The sequence below is a fragment of the Sus scrofa genome, chromosome 1 (genome assembly GCF_054392235.1).
Source record: "Sus scrofa isolate SSC_HxYL_T2T_F1_AM1 chromosome 1, Sscrofa_HxYL_maternal_Yorkshire_Landrace_v2.0, whole genome shotgun sequence".
In the NCBI taxonomy this organism is placed as follows: Eukaryota; Metazoa; Chordata; class Mammalia; order Artiodactyla; family Suidae; genus Sus; species Sus scrofa.
In genome coordinates this window covers 140,886,836-140,905,556 of record NC_139383.1, presented here as the reverse complement: position 1 = coordinate 140,905,556, position 18,721 = coordinate 140,886,836, and the positions used below count along the sequence as shown (strand labels likewise).

The 18,721-nt window shown below is 36.5% G+C and overlaps 1 protein-coding gene across 14 annotated transcripts in view; it reads right to left on the bottom strand.

Moving 5' to 3' along the window:
• The window catches only part of FSIP1 (fibrous sheath interacting protein 1), a 208,863-nt gene that overhangs the window by 122,570 nt on the left and 67,572 nt on the right, over nucleotides 1-18,721 (bottom strand). For all 14 annotated transcript variants that reach the window (XM_084973966.1, XM_084973967.1, XM_084973972.1 and 11 more), the window contains one exon: nucleotides 11,146-11,286. In XM_084973966.1, the coding sequence (XP_084830092.1) occupies nucleotides 11,146-11,286 (141 nt within the window). The remainder of the gene's footprint in view (nucleotides 1-11,145; nucleotides 11,287-18,721) is intronic.

Below are 18,721 nucleotides of genomic sequence, written 5' to 3'. Positions count from 1 at the left end.
GTTTGTACTGGTCTGCTATGAGATAAGAAACGCTGCCAGAATTTCAGTCAGCCATGTCACTAAGCAAACTTTCCTTGATAAAGTAAAGAGTACACAGATTTACATTTTGGTCACATTTCCTTACCCCACTGGTTAGAATCAATAGTTCTCTGATCACCTATGCTGAGATCACTGCTTTAGATAACCCCTTCTTTGGCCAGAGGTAGCCTGAGATGGTAACCGGAAGCAGATTCTAGGGTCTGAAGGTCAAATAAAAAAATGTCTGTAGCTGTTTAAGGAAATAATAAAAAGTAGAGACTATATATGAATACTAATAACATTTCCATTGGGAAAGGACCATTCAAGAATTTAATACACTAAAAGAATGATACCGGAGTTCCCCGTCATGGCTCGGTGGTTAACGAATCCAACTAGGAATCATGAGGTTGTGGATACGATCCCTGGCCTTGCTCAGTGGGTTAAGGATCCAGCGTTGCCATGAGCTGTGGTGTAGGTCACAGACGCAGCTCGGATCCCGCGTTGCTGTGGCTCTGGCGTAGGCTGGTGGCTACAGCTCCGATTCAACCCCTAGCCTGGGAACCTCCATGTGCCGTGGGAGAGGCCCAAGAAATGGCAAAAAAAAAAAAAAAAAAGAATGATGCTAAAAATGACTTAGGTATTGAAAAAGAAAACAGTATTACTACCCCATGTTAACACCCTCAAAAATAGGCTTAATTTCAATCCCTGAAATTGTCATAATTTGTATCTATGCATTCTAATTTCATGTTGATAAATGCTATGCTGGTTAAATGTGTTTTGTATGTATGCATAGCATGTTACAGTTTTTACAATATTTACATAATTATATATCATGATATCCTTCAATGAGATATTATTTGCTTATTTCTTGAGGCATGTCATGCACTTGTTCCAGGTAATCACATCCATGGAACATGGCCTCAACCAATGAACTCTGAAAACCAATTCGGAAAATAAAAGGTGAGTTAACGCTAAAATCTAATTAGCTTTTAATATCTATTTCTAAAGCTTCCGCTCAACAAAGCACCATAAGGAAAAATAAGCGGTACTAGGAAACAAAGTTGCCATCAAAATTTTCATTTTTAGGAACTTTCCATGGAGTTCCCTGCTCAGTGGTAATGAACCCAACTAGTATCCACAAGGATGCAGTTGATCCCTGGACTCACTCAGTGGATTAGGGATCCATCATTGCTGTGAGCTGCAGTGTAGGTTGAAGACACAGTTCATATCCCACACTGCTGTGACTGTGGTATAGGCCAGCAGCCACAGCTCTGATTCGATCTCCAGTATCAAGTCCACATTATCATAATATATAATGAAGAATCATAATCCATAAGAAAATATCCTTAATACTCATTAAAACATTTTCATTATAGCCAAGACATGGAAGCAACCTAAGTGTCCATCAACAGGTGAATGAATAAAGAAGACATGGTACATATAAACATGATGGAACATTACTAGGCCACAAAAAAGAATGAAATAATGCCTTTTTTTTTAAGGGCCGCACCCACAACATATGGAAGTTCCCAGGCAAGGAGTTGAATCAGAGCTGTAGCTGCCAGTATAAACCACAGCCACAGCAATGTGAGATCTGAGCCACGTCTGTGACCTACACCACAGCTCACGCAACACCAGATCCGCAAACCCATGTCCTCATGGATACTAACTGGGTTCACTACTGCTGAGTCACAGTGGGAACTCCCTGAAATAATGCAATTTGCAACAACACAGACAGACCTACAGATTATCATACTAAGTGAAGTGAATCAGAGAAAGACAGATATCATATGATATCACTTCTTTGTGGAATCTTAAAAAACGATACAAATGAATTTATTTACAAAACAGAAACAGATTCAGATATAAAAAACAAATTTATGGTTACCAAAGGGGGCAAGGGATAAATTGGGGGTATGGAAGTAACAGATGCACACTATTATATATAAAACAGATTTTAAAAAACAAGAATTTACTGGAACTATATTTGATATCTTGCTATAACCTATAATGGAAAATAATTGGGAAAAAGAAAATACATATGTGTGTATATATATACATATGTGTATAACTGAATCACTTTGCTGTACATTGGAAACTAACACAACAGTGTAAATCAATTATACTTCATTTAAAAAAAGTTATTGCGGGAGTTCCCATCGTGGCGCAGTGGTTAACGAATCCGACTAAGAACCATGAGGTTGCGGGTTCGGTCCCTGCCCTTGCTCAGTGGGTTAAAGATCCGGCGTTGCCGTGAGCTGTGGTGTAGGTTGCAGACGCGGCTCGGATCCCGCGTTGCTGTGGCTCTGGCGTAGGCCGGTGGCTACAGCTCCGATTCAACCCCTAGCCTGGGAACCTCCATATCCCGCGGGAGCGGCCCAAGAAATAGCAACAACAAGACAAAAGACAAAAAAAAAAAAAAAAAAAAAAAGTTATTGCATAAGCAAAATACAAGGTATATCTATATCTTTTCTTATTCCAAAATAGACTTAAACCTGAAATCTGCTAATGTATTTTATAAATGGATTTTAAATGATAATTAAAACAAAATAAGTCAAAAAATCTAATTATCCTTAACATCTTATTTCCAAAGCAGTACAGTAATTGTATTTTCAATTTAACCTACAGTATATTCAAATATTATATCTAATCAATAACATTTAAAAGGTTACTGGCTCGTTTATACATTCCAGAATAATTCCTGAACATTAGCCATGTACCTATAACTGCTACTGTTTCAGTTTCTCAACCATTAAATGATATTATTCAGTTACAAGAAGTTCTATCAAATTTCTGCATCAAATGAGATATATATAATTTTTATATACTGATATATACATATCAGCATAAAAATTTTATATTCTACTCATTTGTATAAAAATGTGTTTAAAAAATAAATAAAAATTAAAATGTGTTTATTTGCCTGTGGTTATGAAAACAAAATTTTTAAGGTTTAACTATCAATGTGCAAATCCCACTCTCAAAATTTCACAACCAAATATTTTGCATCATTATTGCAGTTACCTGCCATCACCTATAGAATTTATGTGTCAATGTTATTTTATTCATCTTCCTAAAAGCTGTAAAAATGAAAAATAAAAACTAAATAATTTCTACAGTTCTGAACAATGACACCAAAGAAAGAGTAAAATTACTTTTCCAACTCAGGTCTAGTTAATGGATGAATACTAAAGCACACTAGTTAGTCTTCCAGTTTAACCACAAGCATGTCAGGTTTGTTTGGAATTCTGCTGAATTTGGAAAAGATGTGCAAACAGTAACAGCTTAACAATTTTAGAATAAAGTCCATGTGTGTGAGTAGCCCCAAGTCTTAGCTAAAAATGGGCTGAACCTGAAATGGGGTGTGACCTAAGAGAGGGTGGATTTAGGAAGAGTCCACAGATGGGATTGGCCTAAGTCTACCAATAACAAATTGTGAGTCCTTGAAAAATCATTTAGCTGTTCAAGACTTTGGTTTCTGATCTGTAGAACTGACCTCTAAGGCCCCCTAAGCTCTCACATTCTATAATTCCAATTCTATGGCATGTTTAACAATTGAATGTAGACCCTCCATCCATTCACTGAGAAGAAGAAACCCTCCAGTCTTCTGATTGGGGTCCATGTATTCTTAAACTAGGTTAAATGGCAAGAGCATGTCAAAATAAGAATCAGAACACAAGGATTTACCATCTTTTGTGAACTGCATTCTTATCCACAATGCTCAGCAACAAGACTTAGAGTGCTAGACATTTTGATGCAATAATGACAATGCAGTTCACCAAACAAGGCCAAGCTCAGTGGTTTCCAGGAAACCAAAAAGGGAAAGAATGTGGAAAGAAATAGTAGAGACTTCAAATGATGAAAAAAATGAATGAAGTTCAAACTGGGAATCAAAAAGAGACACATAAAGACCTAAAAAGCATGGTCACTGCATTTCGAATGATTGGAACCGTGGAAAGTTTTTCCTAACAATACTAACAAAACATCTTTGAGAATATCTAATTATTAAAGGAGTCAATGAAATGAGATCATATTAATGATTCTTCCTTGAAAAATGCAAAAATTAAAATTCTTTTAATGTATGAAATCTACAATTATTATGCAACTTCATTAAATGCATTTTTACCTAATCCTAGAATTAAGCATGTTCTTTATTTTCAAAAAAAAATTCCCTTAGTTTTATTATCACAATGGAACACTCAATACCCTAGAAAAATTAGATCAAATGTGAATTGCTGTCAGTATTCATTTAATTTTTTTTGTTTGTTTTGTTTTGTTTGCTTTTTGGGGCCACACTTGTACATTTGAAAGTTCCTAGGGTAGAATCAGAGCAGCAGCTGGAGCCTACACCATAGTCACAGCAACGCAGGGCCTGAGCCATGTCTGTGACCTACACCACAGCTCATGGAAATGCCAGATCCTTAAACCCACTGAGCAAAGCCAAGGATTGGACCCACATCCTCGTGGATACTAGTCAGGTTGGTAACCCACTGAGCCACAATGGGAACTCCCCATTTAAATTATTTTTAAAAGCCCATCATTACGTTAAAGGATTAAAATGTATATAAATAAAATAATGAAAAAATAGAACTGCCTCAATCATGACTCCCCTTTCTTTAGGAATAAAGGAACTGTAATAGAAAGTAGAAAAAAATAAAGCTAAATTATTAATACATATTCCATCCCCTTCAGATTGTTGTCAGTATATATACAGATATATATTACATAGTCATAGGTGATGCTATCCAGAATTTTTATTATGTTTTGTAGCACCCATTTCCATCTCCTTTATTGACAAAACTCATGAACTTGTCATTTTATTACCCTACCACAATATTAAATGGGTTAAGATTGTATAAATTCCTTTGAGATTCTATTTGAGAGCATTTAAGTTGTTTCTTCTGTTTGGTTTGGTTTTGATTGGGTGCTATTTCTTTGGAAATACTTCTAAAATATTATTTGGTATTATACAGGTCAAAAATACAAATTTAGAGCTTTCCTATAACAACTGAACAATTGCTTTTCAGAGGGAAAAAAATTATTTAAAAAGCTACAAATATTTTCAAATTTTGCTATCCCCATCTGTACACTTCTCTTATTAAATAATTATATGACATTTATCATTATTTTTGCTGGTCTTATAAGTGTATATAGTACCTAAAGGTTTTTTAGTATGAATTAATATGAACTTTAATCACTGGGGAGGTTGAACATTATTCCTTGTGATGATCTAGTCTATTTTTCTAAATGCATAAAGACCACTTATTATGAGACAATAATTAGGAGTTCACTCTGTGGTGCAGCAGGATTGGTGGCATCTCTGCAGGTTTGATCCCTGGCCTGGCACAGTATGTTAAAAGCATACAATGTTGCTACAGCTGGTGTAGGTCACAACTGCGACTTGGATCTGATCCCTGTCCCAGGAACTCCATATGCCATGGAGCAGTCAAAATAAAAAAGAGAGAGCGATAATAAATAGTGGTCTTTTGTAGTGTCAATGCCTTCCATATTTTTAAACATGAATTCTGTTTATAAATGCAATACATGTATATTACAGAAAGCTGGAATATAAACAATGAGAAATAATATAAAAATCATCCATAATCCCAATACATTTTTCCCTTTAAATAATGATATAAAAAGTGAATTTCCTTTTTCATCTCCCCATCCATCCCACCCCCACGAAAAGTAATCACAGTTAAACATTTGCTATGTATCATTCCAAGATTTTTCTATGACTTTGTTTATAAAAATAGAATTACAAAAATCGCTGTGTTATGCAACAGACCTGTTTTCCTCAATTCAGTATCAAAGATATCTTTCCAAGATATACAGATCTACCTCATTTTTTTGATGGCACTGGTATTCTATTATGGCTCTATTCTCCCTCTCATTCCAACCACATGGCGAGATCTGTAATTTAGAGAGTAATAGCAGATATTCGGGCATGACCTCTTCTCTTCAGCTCTGAACCTACCCTTCTAAGCCATCCTTCCCTTCTTTCATCCTGAGCCAGGAAAAGGGTATCTTCATTATTCTCCAAGGCTCATCCCTGACTTCAATTTCATCCTCTATACCATATCCTCCCTTCCCTTATCACAGAAACAAGCTAATGTGAATGACATATTAATACTGTTAATAACAATAATTACATGGTACTTAAAATGTTCCAGATCTTTTCAAAGCACTTTATGTATGTTAACTAAGTTAATCTTCATATCATCCTATGAGATAGGTATTAATTACAACTATCCTCATTCTATAGATCTAGAAACTGAAGCACAGAGAGGTCAGGAGACCTGCTCAAGCTCACACAGAAAGTACAGAGTTGAGATTCAAACCCAGGCAGTCTGGCTCTTCACCACTATGTCCATGTATAGAAGCTTCAATAACAGGGTTTTATATTACCCAGGGAGGTAATATAAAGAGGAATGGGGTTAGAAGACTGAGTGGGCCAAGAAGCCTATTGAGTACCAAAATGATGGAAAAGCAACTCTCAGAGCTAGGTGGGAAAACCAAGGGTTAGAGGTACCAGAGGGCATATGGTGCAGCAAATGATGGAGGGGGTATCTGTGGGGTTTTCCGCTTTTCTATTGATGTGTCTATTTTCATTTTTTCTTGATTCTACTGTCTTAAATTATCTTCGCGCAAGTAGTTGGCCTGACAGATCACAGCCAATACTCCTAATCCCATGGGAACCAACTAGGCAAGAGGTGAATAGCTCAGTACAAATCCTCTCTCACATGTGAAAAACAGCTCAAAGCACAGCACTCTCACATACTCACCATACGTCAGTTGCCTACCTCTGCTGGAGAAACCAATTCTACACCACCCAGTCACCTTGTTTCCTTATTGAAGTATAGCTGATTTATAATGTTGTGTTAGTTTCAAGTATACAGCACAGTAATTCAGATACAAAGATAGATAGACAAATAGATAGATCACTAATGTATACATAAGTAATTCATATATATATATGCATACATACATTTTTTCAGACTCATTTCCATTATAAGTTATTATAAGATATTGAGTACAGTATCCCTATATAATAGGTCCTTATTGTTTATCTAATATATATACATATATATATATTAGTGTATAGTGGTGTATATACATATATATATATACACATATATATATGTATATATATATATATAGTAGTGTATCTGTTAATCCCAAACTCCTAATTTAAACCTCCCTCCAAACCCCTTTCCCCTTGGGTAACCATAAGTTTGTTTTCTTTGTCTATGAGTCTATTCTGTTTTGTAAATAAGTTCATTTGCATCATTTTTTAAGATTCCACATATAAGTAATACATGGTTTTGACTTTCTGTCTGACTGACATCACTTAGTATGATAATATCTTACTATGATAATCTCTAATCTCTATGATAATCTCTAGTATGATAATGTTGCTGAAATTGGCAATATTTCATTCTTTTTATGACTGAGTAATATCCCATTGTATATATTTCATTGTATACGTGTACCGTGTTACATTTGTGAGCCTTACTCTCACTTCACTGTGCCTATTTCCCCTTAACTCCTAAGAGCTGGGTCCACTGATACCAATACCACCACCTCCATATTATATCAAATCCCACTTCCCTCACCAATCTTGACCAAGGCACACATACATCATAGCCTCAGGCTACTGCTGGAAACACAGAATTAAGTCACTTTTCCAGCCTTTACTGACAAATCAATCCTGGGATCCAGGGGGCTCATCCCACAGGGCTCCAACAATGTCCCCTAACTCACTCTTTCCCCCCTTCTATCTGTAAGAGTGGTTATAGATTTAACCCTTTAATCATCAGTTCAGTGGCCACAGATTACTTCTTTCACCCAAATCACTGATCTCGAAACAATGTTCCACTGCAATAGGGAGAATAAGACAATCTGTAAAATAAGCTATTTCTAGAAGCTATATAATTCAGAGAACATATTCTCTAGTCCATACGTAGCGGGCTATATATATATATACACACACATATGACAATGTCACATTCTCCTGAAGAGTGTTATTAAATTTCCAAAAATAATTTTTCAATAAAAGATTTAGACCAATGAATACTAAATATCTAGGAAGCACACAAATGAGCTTTAGATATTACAAGCAAAAACATCTCTCACCAAAAATAAGTATGCCAAGAATCATGGGCAAAAGGACAGAGGTCATCTAGTCCCACTCCCTTGATTTTAAAGTAATAAAACTAAGTCTCTGAGAAACTAAGTGACTCATTCAAGGTAGCAGAGCAGGCTGCTGACAACACTGAAATGAAGACCTAGTAGATTCCCAATACACAAAGTACCTCAAAGTCTAGGAAGTACGATGGCCTTTACGGAGTTTGAAACAGACATAGGATTGTCCTTCAAAAGTACAAACATAGCACACAGTATATTCCATAGGACATTAGGAAACACTAAACAATTAAAACATCAAGACAGTACAGTTCAATACTCATTTACCTTTACCTACCAGATACCAGTTTCTGAAACTGTTAACTACAAAACACAAAACTGTGAAATTATCATTTATACAAAGGATTGCAAACATTTCGCCTATGAATATTACTGGTTATAACAAATTTCCCACATTTAATTAACAAAAAATAATATTAATCAGAAAAGAAAATAGGTGCCAAAAAGGCAGTAGAGCATAGCTGTTAAAAGCCCACCATTTGAATCCTCTCTCTGTCACTTACTAGCTGTACAACCCACATAACCCTGAGGAACTTACTCAGCCTCTCTGTGACTCCATTTCCTCATCAATAAAATGACAACAGTAGTGTTAATCTCACAGTGATTGGAAATATTAGGTAAGTTAATAAATTGTAGAGTGTCTGGGACATAATAGGTACCCAATAATTGTTCTTCTGTACTTATTTTCTTCTGCTCTTCTCTACTCATATACTGTTCTTTGCCACTCGGATACCAATCAACTCTTGATACTTTTTTCTTGATACATGTTTCTTTAAGTCTAGCCAACCATCACATGACACTGGATAAACAAAGAGACTTCCTAAAGGACTCAGGTTTTGAGTCAAAAATTAAATAGAGACATGGCAGAAAATAATGGATACATGCCTAAGACATATGATAAATGGTCAGAAATCAAGAGAACTGAATTGGCTGCCTTGGACTGGTAGGGGTGCACAGTTTTCAAAGCCAGTAAAGCCACATTTTATTTATCACATCAAGTTTGCAATGCCCCATCACCACCACCACAACTACTGGCCAAGAGCCCCTTTATACTCTTTTTTTTTTTTTTTTTTTTTGTCTTCCTAGGGCCATGCCTGCAACATATGGAGGTTCCCAGGCTAGGAGTCTAACCGGAGCTGTAGCCACCGGCCTATGCCAAAGCCACAGCAACTCAGGATCTGAGCCACGTCTGCAACCTACACCACAGCTCACAGCAACGTGGGATCTTTAACCCACTGAGTGAGGCCAGGGATTGAACCCGCAACCTCATGGTTCCTAGTTGGATTTGCTAACCACTGAGCCACAAGGGGAACTCCCCCTTTATACTTTCTAGCCATTCCTACTTTTACTTCTTCCACCTATCAACAGACTCAAAGAAAAAAAAATCCCTCAGAAAATAAGAATAGAGGTCTCCCTGAAATATAATTCCATTAAATTTCCCAAGAAAAGTAAACAAAACTGAATGATAAGGAGAAATACAATGCATTTTTTCCCTTTAGCTCTGTTGCCTGACTCTCAGTGGGTAGACCCAGGCACACTTTAGGTCTGAGTCAGGGCTGCTGTCTCCATGGCTGGCAAATGGGAGGAGCAGCTGAGGTAGATGTGCCCATTAGGGGTGAAGAATCTCAGTCAGGATTGGTGGACACTCTTGGAGAGCTCTGAGGAGATCAGAATTTAATCATAATCACCTGATGTGCACTCTCATGGACCAGCATATAAAATGGAATAATGAGGGAAGAGAATGGCTAGCTAAACAGGAGGTGAAAATGCTGAGATAAGGGTGATATAAGAAGGGACAAAAAAAGAAAAGATTTTCAAAGAGCATGAGGAACAGTGGTAAGATATGGCAACAAATTAGAAGGACTGGTTATAACATAATGAGGTCTGAAGATCACTCAAGACAATAGGATTTTGGAGTACCCTGGTGGTGCAGGGCATTCGGGATACAGCACTGTCACTGCAGTGGCTCGGGTCCTTGAGCGGGCTCAATCCCTGGCCCAGGAACTTCCACATACTGTAGGTGTAGCCAATAAAAAACAAAAAAGATAATAGGCTTTAGCAGAAGACAGAAAGTAGGATCTGCCAGCAATTACAATAAGACTAGACCTGGGAGAAAGGATATAGGTAGAATCACAAACTCAGCCTTGTCATGTTTAATTTTAGGTAAAAGCCAAAATTAAACATGCAGCCAAAATGTACAAACAGTCTATGGGTAGTTGGAAAATCATCAAATTATAGAGCATTTCCAGTAGGTTCGGAATATCAACCAGCTCACAATTTAATGTATCTAAGGGTTTTCTCTCATTAGCAGTGAGACATCTTTAAATGGCAAGCAAGTAAAACATAAAATAGGCTCAAGATGGATTTAGAATGTATTAATATTGCTAAGTAATAATATATTATGAATTATGAACAAAAAGTGGGAGTATTTAAGCTTTAAGTTCAATACATAAAGACAATTTTATGGAGAATACCAAATTTTTCCCCACAAAAAAAGAACATTTATGCCACTGTCAGACACAGATATTAGGCATATGGGATTATTCTGACCTCAGATGGTATTTCACAGGGCTTTTTGGTTTTGTTTTGGTTTGGGGTTTTTTTTTTGGCCATGCCCACAGCATGTGGAAGTTCCCAGGGATCGAACTTGTGCCACAACAGTAACCTGAGCCACAGCAGTGACAACGCCAGATCCTTAACTCACTGTGCTACCAGGAAACTCCTTCACAGGCTTATTATGTCATATAAATTAATTATAATACTACTTTAAGTTCTATGATTCATATTTTTAGCTTTTATTCAAATACTTACTGACAAATATCCATGTTAGTTTTTTGACTGATATAACACATAAAAACATAGGAAGCTGGAACATTTTTAATATGATCATTGTCTGCTTTAAATTAAAAAAAAAAGATTTACCATGTTTTCCTTCATCTTTTTTAGCTTTTCATCTATCTCTCTCAACCGATTCTGCTGATCCCGTTGTTCTTTGTTGTTCCGAAGTACCTTTTCTCCTGGAGTTATTTCCATATTTCTTCCACCACCATCAAGGCCAGGTTCCTAATTTAAAATATATATATATTTTCATAAACAGGCTGAAACTATACAAACACAAGTCCTTCCAAAATAACTGAGCCTTGAAGAGAATGGCAAGATATATTCAAAATTCTAAAAGGGAAGAATTTGCAGCCTAGAATACTCTACCCAGCAAGAATATCATTTAAAACAGAAGGAGAAATAAAGAATTTCTCCAACAAACAAAAACTAAAAGAGTTTTGGGGTTTTTTTTTGGGGGGGGGGGGTTTGTCTTTTTGCCTTTTCTAGGGCCACTCCGGTGGCACATGGAGGTTCCCAGGCTAGGGGTCAAATCGGAGGGCCTACACCACAGCCACAGCAATGTGGGATCCGAGCCACATCTGTGACCTACACCACAGCTCATGGCAAAGCCAGATCCTTAACCCACTGAGCAAGGCCAGGGATTGAACCTGTAACCTCATATTCCTAGTCGGATTCATTAACCACTGAACCACGAAGGGAACTCCTAAAAGAGTTTTAAAAACACTGATATTAAACCCATTCTAAAAGAAATACTGAAATGACTTCTCTAAATAAAAAAGAAGTAAGAAGAAATAGGATGGAAGAAATCACAATCGGAAAGCAATCACTTAATCCAGTATACATATCTAAAAGAAAAAAAAAAACCTATTGTAAAAGTGATAATAAACACAAGGAACAGCAGAACAAAGTAAAGATGTTTAAAAAAGGACTTCAAAATCATAAGATGTGGGGAAGGAAAGTAAGTCAATCTAAACTCTTTTTTTAAAGAATGTGTTTGAGCCTAAATGACTATCAGGCTAAAAAGCATATATAGAAAGGGGTTAACATGAAATGAGTCAGAAAGACAAAGACAAATACCATATGATATCACTTATAACTGGAATCTAATATCCAGCACAAATGAACATCTCCTCAGAAAAGAAAATCATGGACTTGGAGAAGAGACTTGTGGCTGCCCGATGGGAGAGGGAGGGAGTGGGAGGATCGGGAGCTTGGGGTTATCAGACACAACTTAGAATAGATTTACAAGGAGATCCTGCTGAGTAGCATTGAGAACTTTGTCTAGATAATCATGTTGCAACAGAACAAAGGGTGGGGGAAAAAATGTATACATGTAAGAATAACTTGATCCCCATGCTGTACAGTGGGGAAAAAAAATAATAAAAAAAAAGAAAGGGGTTAACATACTTGAAAAACAGGGCAACGAAAAATCAAAACCAAAAATAACATTCACAAAAATTAAAAAGAAAAGGACACAAGCATAAAATAAAAGGAAATCATCCATCCCAAAAAAGAAAGGAACAAAGGAGAAACATAGAATCCACAGGAAAACAGGTTTAAAATGGCAATAAATAATAATCATCAATAATTACCTTAAATGTCAATGGACTGAATGCTCCAGTCAGAAGACATAGAGTGGCAGACTGGATAAAAAATCCAAGAGCCTACAATATGCTGCCTACAAGATACTTACCTTAGGGCAATGACACATATAAATTGAAAGTGAGAGGGTAGAAAAAGATATTTCATGTGAATGGAAAAAAACAGGAAAGCAGGAGTTGCAATATTCATACCAGACAAAATAGACTTTAAAATGAAGGCCAGAAAGAAAGACAAAGATGGACACTATTTAATAAGAAAAAGATTCATTCAAGAAGAGGATATTACAATAGTAAATATATATGCCCTTAACATAGGAGCACCCACATACATACAACAAATACTAACAGACATAAAAGGAGAAATTGATGGGAATACAATCATAGTAGGAGACTTTAACACCCCACATATATCAATGAATAGATCCTTTAGACAAAAAATCAATAAGGCAACAGAGATCCTAAATGACACAGTGGAAAAGTTAGACTTAATTGATGTTTTCAGGACATAACATATTAGAAAATCAGAATATACATTCTTTTCAAGTGCATATGGAACATTCTCAAGGATTAACCACATAGTGAAGCACAAAAATAACCTCAACAAATTTAAGAGTACAGAAATTATTTCAAGCATCTTCTCTGACCACAGGCATGAAATTAGAAATCAACCACAGGAAAAGAAATGAGGAAAAAACTGACTACATGGAGACTAAAAAACATGCTACTAAAAAACCAATGGGTCAATGAGGAAATCAAAAAGGAAATTAAAAAATACCTCAAGACAAATGATAATGAAAATACAACCATTCAAAATCTATGGGATGCCACAAAAACAGTTCTTAGAGGGAAGTCCATAGTGATACAGATCTTCCTCAAAAAAGAAGAAAAAAAATCTCAAAGCAACATCTTAACCTACCACCTAAAAGAATTAGAAAAAGAAGAACAAACAAAACCTAAAATCAGAAGAAGGAAGGAAACCATAAAGATCTGAGAGGAAATAAATAAAATAGAGATTCAAAAAACAACAGAAAAAATCAATAAAACCAAGAGCTGATTCTCTGAAAGGGTAAACAAAATTGACAAACCTCTGGTCAGACTCACCAAGAGTAAGAGAGAAAGAACCCAAATAGACAAAATAAGACATGAAAAGGAGAAATCTCAATGGAGTCTGCAGAAATACAAATAAATAAATAAATGAGATAATACTATGAACAATTACATGCCAACAAATTTGACAACCTAGAAGAAATGGACAGCTTTCTAAAGACTTATAGCCTTCCAAAAGTGAATCAAGAAGAAATAGATCAACTGAACAGATCGATCACTAGAAATGAAATTGAATGTGTAATAAAAAACACTCCCCACAAACAAATGTCCAGGACCACAAGGCTTCACAGGCAAATTCTACCAAACATACAAAGAAGAACTTATACACTTCTCAACCTTTTCCAAGAGGTTGAAGAAGAAGGAACACTCCCAAAGACATTCTATAAAGCCGCCACCATCCTAATATCAAAGCCAGACAAAGATATTACCAAAAAAGAAAATTATAGGCCAATATCTTCAATGAATATAGACACAAAAATTCTCAACAAAATTTTAACCAACGGAATCCAACAACACATAAAAAAAGATCATCCACCACGACCAGGTGGGATTCATCCCAAGTTCACAACGATGGTTCAACAAAGTCTTAAACCACATTAACAAAAGAAAAGTCAAAAACCACATGATCATCTCAACAGATGCAGAAAAAGCATTTGGCAAAGTCCAACATCCATTCATGATAACTCTTACCAAAGTGGGTATAGAGGGAACATATCTTAACATAATTAAATCCATTTATGACAAACCCACAGCAAATATAATACTAATACTCAATGGAGAAAAGCTGAAAGCCTTCCAAATAAAATCTAGAAGAAGACATGGATGCCCACTCTCACCACTTTCATTCAATACAGTATTGGAAATCCTAGCCACGGAAATCAGACAAATGAAAGAAATAAAAGTTATCCAAATGGAAGAGAGGAGGTAAAGTTGTCACTGTATGCAGATGACATGATACTATATAGAGAAAACCCTAAGGAGTCCACACAAAAACTATTCAAACTGATCAACAAAATCAGCAAAGTAGCAGCATACAAAATTAACATTCAGAAATTGGTTGCATTTCTGTATAGTAACAATGAAATATTAGAAAAGGAATGTAAAAATACCTTTTAAAATCATACCCCAAAAAAGTAAATACCTAGGAATAAACCTGACCAAGGAGATAAGACTTATATGCTAAGAACTATAAAACATTAATCAAAGAAATTCAAGATGATTCAAAGAAATGTAAAGATATTCCTTGCTCCTAGATTGGAAGAATTAATATTGTAAAAATGGCCATGCTACCCAAAGCAATGTACAGACTCAATGCAATCCCTATCAAATTACCCATGACATTTTTCACAGAACTAGAACAAACAGTCCAAAAATTTATATGGAACCATAAAAGACCCAGAATTGCCAAAGCAATCCTGAGGAACAAAAACCAAGCAGGAGGCATAACTCTCCCAGACTTCGGGCAATATTACAAAGCTACAATAATCAAGACAGCATGGTAAATAATGAGGACAGATATGAAAGCAGCTGTGTAACAGTGAAAAGAGAATAGGACTTGGCAAAGTTAGGAGTTCTGAGCCCTGGCTCTACCTCGTACCTGACTGAGATGGCCCTAGGGACATCAATGACCCTCTCTGAGCTTCTGTTTCATCATCTTCAAAATAATGATAATAATAAGATCTAGCCTAAAAGTCACCACAATAAATCACAGGCATGTAATAAATCTTAATACCTGACAAATATGAGCCAAATGTGTCCTTTGAAAAGAATAGGCATTACATAATGAAAGCATTCCATAAGTACCAGCAGTTTTTTAATTGACAAAGCCACATTCTCCCAAAGTTAGTATTATTTCTAGGTGATTCAAATGGGTATTTCTTGACAGTAAGTTGGCCTTGTATCTATAACTAAACTTCATACATTTCTCCACAGATCTCCTACATTGTGCTGCCACGTAGGGGACTGGCATAAATGACATTTTTAAAATTGCTTAAACCAGAATCCTCTCGCATTCTCATTCCTTATATAGAGTTGGTAAGTAGGTATACTCGCCATTTCACTTTTTTTTTTTTTTTAGGGCCACACCTGCAGCATATGGAGGTTCCCAGGCTAGTGGTCGAATAGGAGCTGTAGCTGCTGGCCTACACCATGGCCACAGCAATGCTGGATCCTTAACCCACAGGATCCTTAACCACACAGGCCAGGAATAGAACCTGAGTCCTCATGGATACTGGTCAGATTTGTTTCCACTGAGCCACAACAGGAACTCCTCACCATTTTACTTCTATCAAGGCCCATCTCTCTTTCTCACTGTCTCCTTATCGTTCACTTGAATCAGTCATTTTCAAACTCCAGTCTGCTTCAGACTCACCCAAAGAGTCTTTGAAAACATTCAAAGGCCCAGCCTCCTCCTGGAGACTCTGATTCAGTAGGTAAGTACTATAGAATAACCACCTGAAGCACACCTGGTGGAGAATTTAAGAACTGAAGTTCAAAGTCCTCACAGTTCAGGTTCTGAGCCCTGACTCTCTCTTCCGGCTCATCTCCCATTGCTTGGGTCTCAGACCCAAAGCCTCAGCAACATTTACTACTGCTGGTTCCCCACCACTCTGTACCTCTTCCTTCTAACACCTCATGGAGACTCCTACTCTTTTTGAGCCCAGTGCAAACATATTTTCACTCTAAAATATTACCTGACATACCTAGAAAGGGCAATTGTTCCCCCAGTCACACTGCCTGCTCTCTCACTGTACCTACCTGTACCATTTCCCAGATAGGGACTGTGACTGGTCCCACTCTGTATCCCAACCCTGACTATAATCCTGAAGCTGTATGATAACTGGCCAGCAGACTGTAATTTTGGTTCTCAGAACTATGACCACACCAATGTTTCAATGAAATTCAAATTGTATAAAATTCTAATGAGGAGACTAGTAAAACAGTACATCAATTTCAAGAAGTAGTTCTTTTAATCTTATTTTCCTCAAAAGGGGACTCACTGCTGGTAGCTCTCAATCTCTAGAAGCACCCAAAGGGAGAATTATAATCAGAAATATCTTGGAGTGGGATAAAGGATCTGGTGTTGTCTCTGCAGTGACTTGGGCCACTGCTGAGGAGTGGGTTTTATCCCCAGTCCAGTGCAGTGGGTTAAGGATCTGGCATTGCTGCAGCTGTGGCACAGGTCACAGCTGCAGTTTGGATTCGATCCGGGGGCCTGGGAACTTCCATATACTACAGGTGCATCAAAAAAAAAAAAAAAAGAAGAAGAAGAAGAAGAAGAAGAAAGAAAGAAATATCTTTAAGAGGGAAAACTGGAGGTCCTGCTGTGGCTCAGCGAGTTAAGAATATAACAAAAAAAAAAAAAAAAAAAAAAAAACAGAAAAACAAAAAAGACTAACAAAAAAACAAAAAACAAAAAATTCTAACAAAAAACAAAAACAAAACAAAACAAAAAAGACTAACAAAAAAAAAACTAACAAAAAACAAAAACAAAAGAATCTGACCAGTACCCATGAGAACTTGGGTTCAATCCCTGGCTTCATTCAGTTGGTTAAAGGATCCGGCATTGCCACAAGCTGCAGCACAGGTCACAGATGCAGCTCAGATCTGGTGTTGTTGTGGCTGTGGCACAGGCCAGCAGCTGCGGCTCCAATTCAACCCCTAGCCTGAGAACTTCCATATGCTGAAGGTGTGGCCCTATAAAAGAATAATAAAAAAGAAAAAGAAGGACGACTGATGTTAAGGAGGAGTTTGGAATAGATGGTATCAAGGTCTCTTTGCAGTCTAAGCATCTGGCATCTTACGACCCACTATGAAGTAGGATACACATTGTCTTAGTCTGTGTGAACTGCTATCAGAGAATACCACAGACTGGGTGGCTTATAAACAACAGAATATATTTCTGACAGTTCTGGAAGCTTAAAGTCCAAGATCAAGGCACTGGCAGATTTTGTGTCTGATGAAGTCCTGCTTCCTAATTCCCACATGGTCATCTTCTTGCTATGTCCTCACATGGCAAAAGGAACAAGGAAGTTCTTTGGATTTCTTTATAAGGGCAATTATCCCATTCATGAGGACTCCACCCCCATGACCAAATAACTCCCAAAGGCCTCCCCTCCAAATACCATCATGCCGGGGATTAGATTTCAATATATGAAGTTGGTGGGGACACAAACCTTCAATACACAGAACATAGTGATCTAAAAAATATTCAAATTACATTTCCAATGGGGACCTACTGTATAGTGCAGAGAACTCTGCCCAATACTCTGTGATAATCTATATGGCAAAAGAATCTGAAAAAGAATGGATGTCTGTACCTGTATAACTGAATCACTTTGTTGTACAGCAGAAGTTATTACAACATTGTAAATTAACTATATTTCAATAAAACTTTTTAAGGAGAATTTAAATATATAAATAAAATCATGTTTAAAAGAAAAATGACAGCATTTTAAATAATCTACGACTATGATTTTCTTTAATCTTTGGACAGGCAAAAGAAGAAAAATTGCAAACTTTCTTTGCAAAATTAAAAATTGCAATATTTTTTATTTTTACTTATCCAAATCCACCATTAAGAAAACAGACAAGCCTCAAATTGAGAGAAAAATATGACACACAAACCTGACAGAGGACCTGTATCCAGTATTTATAAGGAACTCACACAATTCAATAATCAAGTAAACAAGAATCAATAATTTTTAAAACTCCAGTTCTAAAATGACGACTTGAACAGATACTTCAGAGAAGATATATTAATGACAAAAAGCACATGAAAAAGTCCTCAACATCATGAAGGGAAATGAAAATTAAAATCACAATGAAGTATCACTACACAGCCACCAGAATGGCCCAGATAAAAAAGTTTGTTAACACTAAATATTAGAGAGGTGTGGAACAAGCAATATACAATGTCAATACACAATGGCACAACCACATTGGAAAAC